Genomic DNA, 14,210 nt, shown 5'->3' on the forward strand with positions numbered 1-14,210 from the left:
ATAGCTAAATGGGATTGTGGTAGGAAAAGTGGAAGTCAATACGCTGGCAGGGGGAAATAATCCCAAACTCAATAGGGGGAAGCATCTTGGGAGTTGGTATGACAAAAGAAAGCTAGAGGTGACAGTGAACAGCAGATTAGAAATGAGCTTGGAATGCAACAGGGCTGTGAGAAAGGCAAGTAATATGGATCTTGACAAATGGGGTGGAATACAGGGAAGAGCAGGGGGCTAGAGAAACTGACTAAAACAGCAAAGGTCAAAGTTTGGATGCCTAAATTTAGGCACCTAAATAAAAGTGGGCTGCTTTCCAGAAGGACTAAGCACCCTCAGTTAACTTTCAGCGGAGTGACTCCTGATTTACATAGTTATAAATGAGAGGAGAATCAAGCCCTTGGTCTTTAGCTGCCCCTGCTTTCGAAGTTTGAAAAGCTTTAGTTTGGGTTTGCAGTTGCTTCTCTTGCCTGGTGTGCCCACAGTTCTTGCTCAAAGGGTCTTTTGTCAGCTCATGTTTAGAAAGTGTTTTGTTTTTTTCCAGGTGAAATCCTACTCTGGGTGGTGCAAAGGTGGTGCCTCTCAGGTTCCCTTCCCCCTCCACATGATCGGCTTAAATCTTAAGTTACACTTTGAGAGCGGATGTGGGAGATTCCTGTTTATGGCTTTCAGGTAACTTGCCCACCTGTGCTATCTGAATCAAACTGAAACCTGTTATTGCAACAGCTAGTAAGGAACTAGAAGGCCTTTTACTGGAACACCAATTGCTAGTGAAACCCTTCCCATTTAAAGAACACAACCCCCACCTCCCATTCCATCCCCAGCCCATTAAAGGCTACTCAGGGGATGGCGTGAGTAAGCAAAGTTTCACCCTTGAACCTCCAAGCCAGCTGAGACTTGAGGACTCAAACCCTGGGGGCCATAGTCAAGCACTGGTGTAAGTGGCGGAAACTCCTTTGACTGTGATGTTGCTGGACCTGTTTAGAACATGTCTGAATGTATCCCTTGGTGTTAAAACCCTGGGGCAAAGAAGGGAGAAGTGACCACAAGGGTTAATATTTCTCTAGTAGAAAAGTTTTCTGCTTTGTTGTTGGATACAGCCTGGCAGCACTACCAAAGGGAGCTATTAGCATGCAAATGCACTTTGCCTCATGCTTTTTAATCTTTTACTTCTCATAATTGCGGAGATTGCTTGTAATTTTTGGACAGGGCCAGGAATCAGAAGGTAGTTTCCTCTCAAAAGCAGCCGCCATTGCTGCTGTGTTGTTGTGCTTGGATTTATTTAATTAATTAATTAATTTGAAGCTATCAGATTGAGTGAAATAAACTAGTTGCTTCCCCTTCCCTCCCACAATTCCAGGACTTATGCCAGTTAACTCCAGAGTATTAGAGAGGCTTAAGATGCAACAACAAAAAATGCAAGTGCTGACCTTTTTATGAAATCTTGCAAACGTTTTTGCCTTTAATGTAATGTATTATTTTATGGTAAATTATAAACACAAGGCCAGGTCCTCTGCTGTTGTGAACTGGTGGCACTCCATTGACTCCAGCTGAGCTATGTGGATTTACATCAGCGAAGAATCAAGCCCATGTAAACTTGGTACATAATACGTATCAGTTACGCTTTTTGGTAGGAATAAGTTTGTCCCAAAATTCCAGATCTAAACTCTGGGTCTGGATTGCAACCGTGTGTCTCTTTCAAATGGCAATGCTGGTTTTGTTTTGTTTTCTGTCTAACTACTGTGATTTTGTTGTGAGTCTTGCAATATTTGATGTTTTTCCTTAAAGCCTCAGCTCCTGGAGTCTTGTGATGAGGCCTCAACGGAGATCAGGGCCCTATTGTGCAGTCACTGTGATTGTGCACTGAGCCATCAGAGAAGAAGATTATAGTCTAAATAGACAAGCCAAATAAAGGACAGGAGGAAAAGCAGAGGCACAGAGAGAGAAAGTGATTTGCTCAGGGTTATACAACTAGTCAGTAGAACAGTTCCATTGTGGATTCATGTCTCCTGATTTTCCTAGTCAATTGCCCTCGCTACTAAATCACACTGCCCCTGACACTGTGCTGGCCAGCAACTGGTTTCCGTATTTGAAGGCAGTTATCCTCTCCACTCTACCACCAATATCTGATTTCTTCTCTTGTCTGCAGTTAGTGACTGCTTCATCATGACTCACTCTTGTGTAACTTTGCTTTTCCTGTGGTCAGAATGTGTGAGCATTTTGTTTCTGAATTACACCTTTATCTTCTTGTAGGGCCTGATTCCCAAAGCATGTAAAAGTGAGAGGGTGTCTCTCCATTGACTTCTTTGGATCCAACATTTCTTATCTAAAGTATTTGTAAAAAATACTTTGAGTGTAACAGGCTATGAGAGAAGGTTCTGATTGCATCAGATGCAGGAAATCTGTGTTACGTATGCTGATATTCTGTGCCCAGGTGCCGCGACTCTCTCAGTTCCTTGGTGTTCCTGGAATCCCATACACATCCAGTTGTGCGATCGCTTTGGCCCCAATCCTTCAGGGAATAGCGTGTGTGTCAGTGGAGATTGGTGCCAGCACAACAATTCACCTGTGTGTGCTATGCACTTCAGGATCAGGGCCTGGATCCAAAGGTACTGGCAAAGTGAGGTCTGCAGAAGAATTAAACTCCCCTAGTACGTTACCACGTACTAGATGGAGAGAATGGATTGCACAGATCTGCCAGCGTGAATGCACTCATATCAAGCACAGATCCTGCTCCTTTGCTGGCTTAGTCAGTAGCCATCCCCTGGCTTGAGTTAGGATGAACACAGAAGCTAAGGCATCCTTCCGGTAGTGGAACCAGAAATGCTGACCCAAGCCCCTTTCCTTTCATGCAGGCCGCTGTGCTGCAGCCTGTCACATGAGTGGGATAAAAGGCAGGAAGAATAGCCCCATCTGCTGAGGAGGTCACTGGGGATGGGTCAGGAGAGGATGAAAGCAATGACCTAAAGTCACAGCGGAGGTTCTCTTAGTTACACTGTGCAGTATAATCTGTGGGCAGCAGTGTGATGTAGGTGGTGAGTCAAACCCGCAGGGCTGGTTCCCCTCCTCACCCCACTTCTCTTTTGAATCTCCAGTTTCCAGCTCAATAGAATAATAAGAATCAGGGGTAGGAAAAGACTTATTAGAGCGGGTCAGAAATGATTCATCAAAGCATCCTTTTAATGTGAAAAATGGGTCATTTCAGAAACCTTGGCAAGAAAACGTACGTGTCTGTTGGCACATTTTCCAGTTTTCCTAAAAAACCCTGAAAACAGTTCAGTTTTTCCAACAATAATCCCCAAAATTCACTGAAAAAAAATCATTTCTTTGGATTTTTGTCTGGACACTAAAGTGCATTTCCCCACCAGCTCTGCTATTAGGCTATTAGCTTATCACCTCAGCAGACTGCAACAGAATTGTTCCCTGCTGTACATTGTCCCATGTTTTGTCTTTCCTAGTTGTAAGTATCTCAAGTGGTTGGCACTTATGAACCCACTTTCAGCTCAAATGATTCTGGGACTCCAGTCTGGGATTTACCTGTCACAGCTAAAATGATGTGCTACTAAATCCTTCCGGAAGGATTAGTGTGATGGATTTAGGTACGTACCTGTGATGGCCTTGTTTTCTGTGTACTGCACCTTTAAATCTCTACGGACTGCTGTGTGTTCAGTTCCTGTGTATGGGTCAGTGCCAATGTCACCCAGGGAATACGCTGTGTCCTCTATCCTGTAGACTTTACTTCTGTTCTTTCTTGTTTTATTTTTCTCTTAACTGAAAATGACACCCAGGCTGTAAGTGTTTGCTCATTGTCTGGCTGCAGGAAAACAGCAATTAGGATCTTGATTGAATGCTTTTTCGATACTATTGTGCCCCTTTCCACATGCTCACCCAGACCTCCCTGATTAATTTTACTTGCAGGCCACCCCTGCAAATCAGATGCCTCTGGTGTACTGACCTGGAGGCTAGCTCACTCTCTGGACCAAGGCATTTCTTGCCCGAGTACCTTCCTGAATCAGTGCTCAGATGTAAAATACAATGGCTTGTTGGTAACTACTCCCTTTCCAGCTGAGGAGCTCAAAGTACCTTTGGGACATTCATCCTTTTCACTGTGAGGTGTGTAAAGACTATCCTGTTATCCTGTTTATTGCGACACCAGAGGGATAAGTAACTTACTCAAGATCAGAGCAAGTTGGTGGCAGAACTGAAAGTTATTACAGGCAAAGCTCCTCTCACCCTGGTATTTTGGGTGTCCTACAAGTGCTTAAACTGGGTAGCAAACATTCCAGACAGGAGGCACCAAACACACTGGGGGCTTCCTTCTGTATCGGAGACCCGTCTAGCTAGTTAACTAACTGGGATTTGAGAGCCCGTACGAAGTGGCAATAGAATTCAGGAGATCTGCACATTAACCATGTGCTGCATGCAACCGCTGATATTCCCCCCTCCAAAATAACCCACAATCAATCTTTTAAAAATGATCTTCCCCTCCCCCAGCCCATGCTGGCCTCTTTTGCCAACACCGATAGGAGCATTTTGTGTCACAGAGTAGCCATCGGCGTGCAATACTAAAGGTTCAGATGCAATTGGCCATACAGACTTGACATCTCCTCTGCTGTCCTTTTCTCTCTCACTTTTCCACCCTCTGCCCAACCACTTTCCCCCCCTCCCCTCCTGTCCCTGACCATTTTAACTTGTTTCCTTTCCTTGGAGGAAACATGACTTTCCCATTGATGGAATTCACCAGCCCACAATGCCGTGTGACACAATTTCCCACTCTGAGCATGCCTCAGCACAGGGGCTGGTGCTGTAATGGTGAGTGGCCCTTTTCTGAGCCATCAGTATGACAATACCCCGGTCCATGCTGCCATTAGCTGCCCTTTTGCTATTAGTACCTAATGAAAATGTAACCATATTTAACCCCCCACAGTCCTAGATTAGCAAGAAAGGGGCCTAACTGGATTTAATTCTTTTGTATGATAAGCATCAAACTCTCCATTTTGATTGCTCCATCCCCTCTCTAGAGAGTCAGTAAAGCTGTGTCAGGCTAACTCTATCCTCTCAGCTGTCTATCACACAATGGGCAAAGTATCTTTTGTGGCATTAACGGCTTTGGTTGGGGAGGGGGGGGGAGCTGAAGAGGAGAACAATGTGTGAGAAGCTGAGGCTGTGGGTTTCCCACACGGCCAAATATGTCTCCCTACACCCCCCTCTGGGACAAGCAGATCCGCAGCAGCCCTGCCCACAGCTGATCCCAGCTTGATTGGCTTTTTTTTTTTTCATTGTGCTCTCAAGAAATGAAAATCCTTTCCTGGCGTGAAAGAAGAGGCGTGCCTTCAATCCCCTCCCTCGGACTGATTGGCCATGTCATATGGTGGCCAAAGCCACAGTGATTAGTGTATGTCTGCCTGTGTGTGTGTTGGGACTGTGCTGGGGGAAGGGAGGGAATGACCGATATCCACAAATTTTTTTCCATATTGATTTCTGCAGAGATGTTTATTCATTGCACCTGCTGGCTACCTGCCTTTCTCCCGCCCAAAGGCATTTCTCTCTGCCTCTCCCCAGCCCAGCAATTATGGATGCAGGAGAGAAGGGTGTGATCCTGAGGATGTTACTCTGGCATAGGAGAGCAAAACCCTGCTTACCCCCCTTCTCTGCATCCATGACCATCCTTTTACTGTGAAAGAAACACATGTCAATGGAAATCTCTTCACCCTGAGCAGACAGGAAAATACATCTTAGCAGCTATATGGAGGAGATGTCTCTTGTACTTCTGTGTGTCACTATGTTCATGAATGCGATTGGTTAATGGTATGTGTTAGATAAACACAGGGCTTGGTCATGCCAGCTTCACGCATACATTGCTCTGCAATTCACCTTAATCCTGACCTGCAACACTCCCTGCTATTTCAGTCCTGACTCCTCACACTACTCTGCTAATACACCCCAGTCCTGGGTCCCTCCTGAGCACAGACAGCTGGTTGCCCTAAATTGTCTCTGCTAAGGACCAGCCTACACCACAAATACAGTCAAGTCCTTGGGCTTAGTTACAACACAGTTCCTATTTGTAATGCACGTGGGATCCTTAATGATGTTACCTATGTGGGCTAATGACTTGGATTCTGGTGAGAGAACTCAATATGTTATCTCCTCCTTCCCGATTGGGAAACTGAGGTACAGAGAGGTCAAAATGACTAAGCCAAGCTCACACAGAGAGTCAGCATCAGAGCCAGGAGGAGAACCCAGGTCTGTTGATTCCTGGCCCTGTGTTTTTAACCACAACTCAAAGAATCTTGGTTTTGCTTTATTTATTTATTGGGGTCATATAATATCATCTTATACTTGATTTGTGATCTTTCAAACCCAATCAGAACAGAAGTTTTACATATAGAAATGAAGAAACAAAATCTCATGGCATTCTGTAGGAACAGGGGATGTTAATACTTGTACAGCAAGTTGGCTTCCTTTACGCTTTTGGATAGTTTGATTTCCACACCCTACTTTTTAATACTGTCGTATAGTGTGAGTGAGTTTATAACCCTGGGTAGAGCCCAGGTCTGCTTAGTCAAAACGCATCTTGGTAATGGACTCCATTCCAGTCCCTGTGTCCTCAACACACACACACAGCTTGACATAAAAAACGCTGCCTAAGAAAGCACAAACAGGAGAGTATGAGGTAATGCTATAGGTCAGCATTGAGGGGTGTCGGCAGCGCTGTGTTAGGGTCCCATATTCGGTGATGTACCGAAGCCATCTTAAGCGTCTGGAGTAGCATCAACAGCACTTCCTCAGGAAGATTCTCCGTATCAGATGGGAAGATCGTCGCACCGATCCCAGCGTTCTCTCTGCAGCTAACATCACCAGTGTTGAGGAGAAGATTATGAAACGTCCACTTTGCTGGGCTGGCCATTGTATGCAGATGGCTCATACTCGTCTTCTGAAGCAAGCCCTCTTTTCTCAACTTAGTCATGGTAAGAGGACTCGCGGGGGACAGAGGAAACACTACAAGGACATCCTGAGAGTATATCCTAAGGAGGCATTGACCCCATGAATTGGGAAGCACTGGCTGGCAATAGACTGCAGTGGCGTTGCATCACACATCAAGCCTCAGCCCGTTTTGAACAGAATCACCTTGCTCAAGAGGCTGAGAAATGGCAGAGGAGGAAGAAAAGGGAACAGCCTCCTGGCCAGCAGTTGGGCTTTCTCCAAGCAACCACCTGTCAAATATGTGGAAAAACTGGTACAGCACGGATCGGACTCCTCAGCCATCGGAAATCTCATCAGGGACTTCCTCCCGGCAGAAACCATCCTCGTATCGAGGGATAGCTGCTACTGCCGATGTTCGGGTCCAGCAATGGAATAGCAGGGCTACCCTAGGCCAGGGCTGCCATGAATTGGCAGAGCTGTGTGTGTAAGGAGTCCAGGATGGAATAGCGGGAGGCTGGAAAGTTCAGGGGCATCAGCAGAGCTGTGTGTGAGGAGGGGAGCCCAAGGCTCGAATAACAGGAGTTGCTTCTGGTCAGGATAAAGGTCACTGTCAAAGCTGTGTGAAGGAAATCTACAGCCCCTTCCCAGTTCATGCCTGCTGCAAAGTCCTATGAGCACCTTACTGTCATGATTCAGAAAACCAAACATCCCTGAACCTCCCCTAAAGGAGCCTGGTGCCATGTGATCTCATGTCATCTCACTGATCTCTTGGTGAGAGCCTCCGATTCCATTGTCTAATGCCGCCACCAAAGATCCCAGGGAGGCAGCCAGTTTCCTGTCTGGAAACACAGGCAGATGGCACAGTCTGAAAGGCTGTGACTGGCTGGGCTGCGTGCCTGGTCATCGTTGTCCCCTGAGAGCCCAGCAGGGGAGGATTCTCAGACTTTGTGGAGCAGGTGCATGTGTCGTTATGTCTGTTATACGGGTAGACACAGAGGAGGCTGGCTGCTGCCTTTCTTGCTTGCTACTGCAGCCAGCGGCTGCTAGCCCTCTTCCTCATGCGAGGAGGTTAACAAATGTTGCATTGCACTCACCGTTAACCTGCAGAGCCTGCAGAAGGCATCGGTGCTTGTTCCCGACGCGTTCTTCAGATGGGTAGAGCATTGTCACAATAAGGCAACATCTGGGCTCAAGTTATACCTGCTGCAACTCCCTTGACCTCACTGGACTAACACCGGGGATACATTTGGCCCTGCCAAGCGGCCTGTAAGTAGATAGATTGCTTTGATGGAAATAGAAGCCTGGGGCCTCAGTTCAGGGCCACCTGTGAAGAGCATCCACCTCCGTAATACGTTCCTCTGATTGGCATGATCATGTGGCAGACCACAACTGGCTAGAGTGGGCCATGAGGTGTGTGTCCCTTCCCCTAGATATGAAGTCAGCGGGTGGAGAGACTAAAAAACAAGGAATCCAGAGTTCCAAGCATCCAAGTGATGTGGAGATTTGGTGCCTGGTCCCAGCAAGAAAGACGATCACTCAAGCAACAGAGCAATCTGTGGTTCTTAATGGGGCTTGGAGATGAAGTGGCATTGAGGGCCATGGTGGGAGGAAAAGGGGGGGGAGGTGAGGAGGATGGAAGGGGGCTGCTGGCTGTGTGAATGTGGCCAGCTTATTGTTCTGCAGCTTTATTCTTTGGGTCTTGATGGGGCTGATTTAGAAATCCTAATCAGGGAGCAGTCTGAGCGCCTTCCGAGTGTGACACAACTTGAGCTGCTCCAGGGCTCCTTTGTTCTCTAATGACAGCTGACTTCATGCGGCAATGGGAACAGTTTGAACATAACTCCACACTGCATGGGCTGGCAGCTGCACACTTAACTCTTTCTTGCCCACCGGCCTAGATTTGGGGCGGGGGTGGGGTGAGGAGGATAATCAACCAAAATGCAGCATGTTGGATGCTCTGCGTTAACTCAGGTGCCCAGACATTCGTGCCTCTCCTGAAAACCAGTGTAGCCTGCTGAGGGAACCTTGGAATCGAGAAAGAATAAAGGACCAAACCCTGGTTCCATTGAAATCAGTGGGTGTGTGGATGGAAGAGCTCAAGCTGCCGTTTCCAGGAAATAACAAATACAGCTGTTGCTGCAGAGGATCATGGGAACTAAGGCTGGTTACAAAATGAGACACAGTTTTTCTTCCCTATTTTTGCTGGGTCAAAATTCAAAAGTTCAGTGTAAAAATTTTGTCGGCTTTTTGAATTTAGAAAAAAAAATTCAGACGGCTCCAAGGTACACCGTGTACAGCAGAACCGCAGAGTTACGAACACCAGAGTTGCAAACTGACCAGTCAACCACACACCTCAGTTGGAACCGGAAGCATGCACTCAGGTGGCAGGAGAGACCCCCCCCTTCAAAAAAAAGCCAAATACAGTACAGTACTGTGTTAAATGTAAACTACTAAAAAAGAAAATCAGCATTTTTCTTCTGCATAGTAAAATGTCAAAGCTGTATTGAGCCACTGTTCAGCTATAAACTTTTGAAAGAACCACCACAATGTCTTGTTCAGAGATACGAACAGCCTCCATTCCCGAGCTGTTTGTCATGCTCCTGTTCTATGGTGTAAGAAACTATACAGAATAGAACTAAAAGTTTAATTCAATACTCCCCCTGTAGTGTTTGCACCAGTATCTCTTAACGTAAAAGAGCCGGTTTTTCTGAGCGCCGTATTTATGAATAGATAGCTATTCTTGGCTCTGTCACTGAACCACTTGAGCAAGTCACTTCCCTTTGCTCACCTCAACTTCCCCATCCACAAAATGGGGATAATGACACTGACATCTAGCACAGGACTTAATTTATTAATATTTAAAAAGTGCTCCAAGATCCCTGATTGGAGGGCATTAGGGAAGTGCAAAGTGTTAATAGTCAGAGATGTTCTTCCCCAGCCTAACCTGTTTGGAGTATATTTTATTGTCTCATGGATCACAGTACAGATCCAAGGACATATCATTAACCAGCTTGCCATTCCTAGAGAGGGAAGGCAGGTCACTTCGGGTACTTTTACACTGTGATTAAAAAAACCCACGGCACCAAGTCTGCGAATGCCTGGGCCAGCTGGCTCGGGCTCGCAAGGCTCAGGCTATGGGGTTAAAAATTGCTGTGTAGATGTTTGGGCCCAGGCTGGAGCCTGGACTCTGAGATCCACCCTCTTTGCGGGGTCTCCGAGCCTGGCTCCAGCATCAGCCTGAATGTCCACACTGGAATGCTATAGGCCCTGTGAGTCTGAGTCAGAGAATCAAAGAATATCAGGGTTGGAAGGGACCTCAGGAGGTCATCTAGTCCAACCCCCTGCTCAAAGCAGGACCAATCCCCAACTAAATCATCCCAGCCAGGGCTTTGTCAAGCCTGATCTTAAAAACCTCTAAGGATGGAGATCCCACCACCTCCCTAGGTAACCCATTCCAGTGCTTCACCACCCTCCAATAGAAAAAGTTTTTCCTAATATCCAACCTAAACCTCCCCCACTGCAACTTGAGACCATTACTCCTTGTTCTGTCATCTGCTACCACTGAGAACCGTCTAGATCCATCCTCTTTGGAATCCCCTTTCAGGTAGCTGAAAGCAGCTATCAAATCCCCCCTCATTCTTTTTTTCTGCAGACTAAATAATCCCAGTTCCCTCAGCCGCTCCTCATAAGTCATGTGTTCCAGCCCCCTAATCATTTTTGTTGCCCTCCGCTGGATGCTTTCCAATTTTTTCACATCCTTCTTGTAGCGTGGGGCCCAAAACCAGACACAGTACTCCAGATGAGGCCTCACCAATGTTGAATAGAGGGGAACGATCACGTCCCTCGATCTGCTGTCAATGCTCCTACTTATACAGCCCAAAATGCTGTTAGCCTTCTTGGCAACAAGGGCACACTGTTGACTTATATCCAGCTTCTCGTCCACTTTCACCCCTAGGTCCTTTTCTGCAGAACTGCTGCCTAGCCATTCGGTCCCTAGTCTGTAGCAGTGCATGGGATTCTTCCGTCCTAAGTGCAGGACTCTGCACTTGTCTTTGAACCTCATCAGATTTCTTTTGGCCCAATCCTCTAATTGGGCCAATTCTCTAGTTCTCTCTGTATCCTATCCCTACCCTTCAGCATATCTACCACTCCTCCCAGTTTAGTGTCATCTGCAAACTTGCTGAGGGCGCAATCCACACCATCCTACAGATCATTAATAAAGATATTGAACAAAACCGGCCCCAGGGCCGACCCTTGGGGCACTCCGCTTGATTCCGGCTGCCAACTAGACATGGAGCCATTGATCGCTACCCATTGAGCCTGACGATCTAGCCAGCTTTCTATCCACCTTATAGTCCATTCATTCAGCCCATACTACTTTAACTTGCTGGCAAAAATACTGTGGGAGACTGTGTCAAAAGCTTTGCTAAAGTCAAGGAATAACACGTCCACTGACCTGAGCCAGCTGCGAGTCTTTCATCACTCTGTGTGTCACTGTGCCTCAGTTTCTCATCTGTACCATGGGGATAGCAGCTGTTCCCTGCCTCACAGGGTGTTGTGAGAATAATTAGGTTAGAGTGCGAGGTGCTACGATACTGTGGTAGCGGAAGCCATAGGAGGATTTAAGTTCGATTGTTTGAAAACTCTGCTAGGAATAATAATGATGATTGTGCACCCAAGGGTGTTTGGTTTAGAGTTCATTCCCCTCTCTCTGATAATAAATAATGACCAAGCGTGGAGTGAGTGGGCGGCTGGGGGATGGGATCGATACACGGAGTAAAGGAAATATTTGGGGCACGTTCTGCCCCTTGGTAGCTCCCTTGAAACGCAGTTGGCTTCACACAGCTTTAGCTGAGAGGTGCAAGAGGATCCAAAGGTCCTGAGGTGTGAGCTTTGGTGTGTTTACACTGTCGAATGCTTGCTCTGGTAGCTTCTCTCTCTGGCTTTTGTCATGCAGGATAAATGAGTTCTCACTGCCCCCTCCCTTGATGGCCTTGGCAGGTTCAATTAGCGGATTGATCCGTATTGATTTGCTAGCACCTGTGTCCCCTGTGCCATCCCTTGTTGACATTTCCTGATCGCCTGGCCATGCTTGGCCGATGTCTCCGTGGCAACAGAGACAGGGGATGCTGTGCAGTCCATTTGTCACCGATTGTCACTGTTTTGTTCTGCCTTGTAGGTGCACTCGATTGTGTTCCGGGGGAGGCGAGGAGGAGCAATACAGCCTTGTCTAATAGGCATGCTGTGGGGAAAAGCCGAGGAGCCGGCTTTGGAGGGAAAGTAAAACCAGTGGCCGTGACTCGATCTCTGCAGCTCAGCAGGGCAGAGTCCAAAGCACCTAACAGAAACCAGCCCCAGTGCCTCAGCCATGAGACAACCTTCACCTGCAACAGCACTTTTATTGGTGGGCCAGAAATAATCCCCCTGGTTTCAGTGGAGTTAGGCCAAGGGTGAATTGTGCGTCTATATCGCTTGGGACCTTGGGAGGTGTATTTACTGCTCCGCTGTCCTGTCCCTGCTTTCTGTTACTGGGGTGGGAGGAGGTGTGTTGTGGGGAGAGCAGCACACCTCACTAGAGATCAGCCGTCGCTCAAGCTGCAATCCGTGGGTGCTCAGCATGATGGGTCCCAACTCTCAGAGGGTCATGGCCAGCCTGCCTTTCCCATGTTGCTGTATACCGTGGGGGTCCTGGCTAGATGGGAGGAGACACCCACATGGAAAAGGAAAGGTTGAGAATCACTGCTTTGACTAGTCCCACTTCAATGTCCTCTAGCCCTCAGAAGTCCTCCCTTCTCTAGAAGTGGTACAACCCAGGCAGCGGGGCTGACCCCCTGGCCCCCACAAATAGGTACTTGGTGTCACTCCAGAAGCTCGCCAGAGAGCTTTGTAATTCCAGAGAGAGACAGGCTGGGGTAGCCTTTATAAATATGGACACTAAGCTCCACCCCAATATCTCCAATGATCTGCCCCCTGCCTCACATGTGCATCGCAGCGGGCCGGGAGCCAGATGCTGGGTAGCTGCTGCAGGATTAAGGAGGTGAGTGAACAGGCTTTCATAAATCCCACATGAAAGAATTTCGCCTGTGGCCTCTATTTGCCCCTGACACACCGTGAAATATATCAGTGTAGCACAGTAAACAGTGCCACCACTGATCTGGGGGCCTGTGATCTCTCGGGACATCTCTCCTCCTGGCTCCCCATATTAACTGCTCTGTGGTTTCACTTATTCATGTGTTACACCAAGCAAGAAGCTGGCAGCTGAAGGGAGGGTGGTTGTAACTGACTTGACTAGGCACCAATTAGATTCCTTTGCTTTGGCAGCTGACCTTACGATGGCCACTCAGGCTGTGACACATGGCGCTCAAAAGGGAACCCAAATGCAGATCCCTGCATAAGACTGGAGCAGACTCAGGGCCTTTCATAGAATCATAGAAGATTAAGGTTGGAAGAGACCTCAGGAGGTCATCTAGTCCAACCCCCTGCTCAAAGCAGGACCAACACCAATTAAATCATCCCAGTCAGGGCTTTGTCAAGCCGGGCCTTAAAAACCTCTAAGGATGGAGATTCCACCACGTCCCTAGGTAACCCATTCCCGTGCTTCACCACCCTCCTAGTGAAATAGTGTTTCCTAATATCCAACCTAGATCTCCCCCACTGCAACTTGAGACCATTGCTCCTTGTTCTGTCTTCTGCCACCACTGAGATCAGCCGAGCTCCATCCTCTTTGGAGCCCCCCTTCAGGTAGTTGAAGGTTGCTATCAAATCCCCCCTCACTCTTCTCTTCTGCAGACTGAACAAGCCCAATTCTCTCAGCCTGTCCTTGTAAGTCATGTGCCCCAGCCCCTTAATCATTTTAATTGCCCTCCGCTGGACTCTCTCCAATTTGTCCACATCCTTTCTGTAGTGGGAGGCCCAAAACTGGATGCAATACTCCAGATGTGTCCTCACCAGTGCTGAATAGAGGGGAATAATCACTTCCCTTGATCTGCTGGCAATGCTCCTACTAATGCAGCCCAAAATTATGTTAGCCTTCTTGGCAACAAGGGTACACTGCTGACTCATATCCAGCTTCTCAGCCACTGTAACCCCCAGGGCCTTTTCTGCAGAACTGCTGCTTAGCCAGTCAGTCCCCAGCCTGTAGCGATGCATGGGATTCTTCTGTCCTAAGTGCAGGACTCTGCACTTTTCCTTGTTGAACCTCATCAGATTTCTTTTAGCCCAATCCTCCAATTTGTCCAGGTCACTCTGGACCCTATCCCTACCCTCCAGCGTATCTACCTCTCCCCCCCATCTTA

The 14,210-nt window shown here is 47.6% G+C and overlaps 1 protein-coding gene across 3 annotated transcripts in view; it reads left to right on the forward strand.

The window, feature by feature from the left end:
- The first annotated feature begins 541 nt into the window (after positions 1 to 541).
- LOC311531193 (uncharacterized protein) overlaps positions 542 to 14,210 on the forward strand; it is a 270,167-nt gene continuing 256,498 nt past the window's right edge. For all 3 annotated transcript variants that reach the window (XM_084648371.1, XM_084648369.1, XM_084648370.1), the window contains exon 1: positions 542 to 663. In XM_084648371.1, coding sequence (XP_084504497.1) covers positions 596 to 663 — 68 coding nt within the window. In that variant the 5' untranslated portion in view covers positions 542 to 595. The remainder of the gene's footprint in view (positions 664 to 14,210) is intronic.

The sequence above is a fragment of the Lepidochelys olivacea genome (assembly GCF_965140295.1).
Source record: "Lepidochelys olivacea isolate rLepOli2 genome assembly, chromosome: 14".
Classification (NCBI taxonomy): Eukaryota; Metazoa; Chordata; order Testudines; family Cheloniidae; genus Lepidochelys; species Lepidochelys olivacea.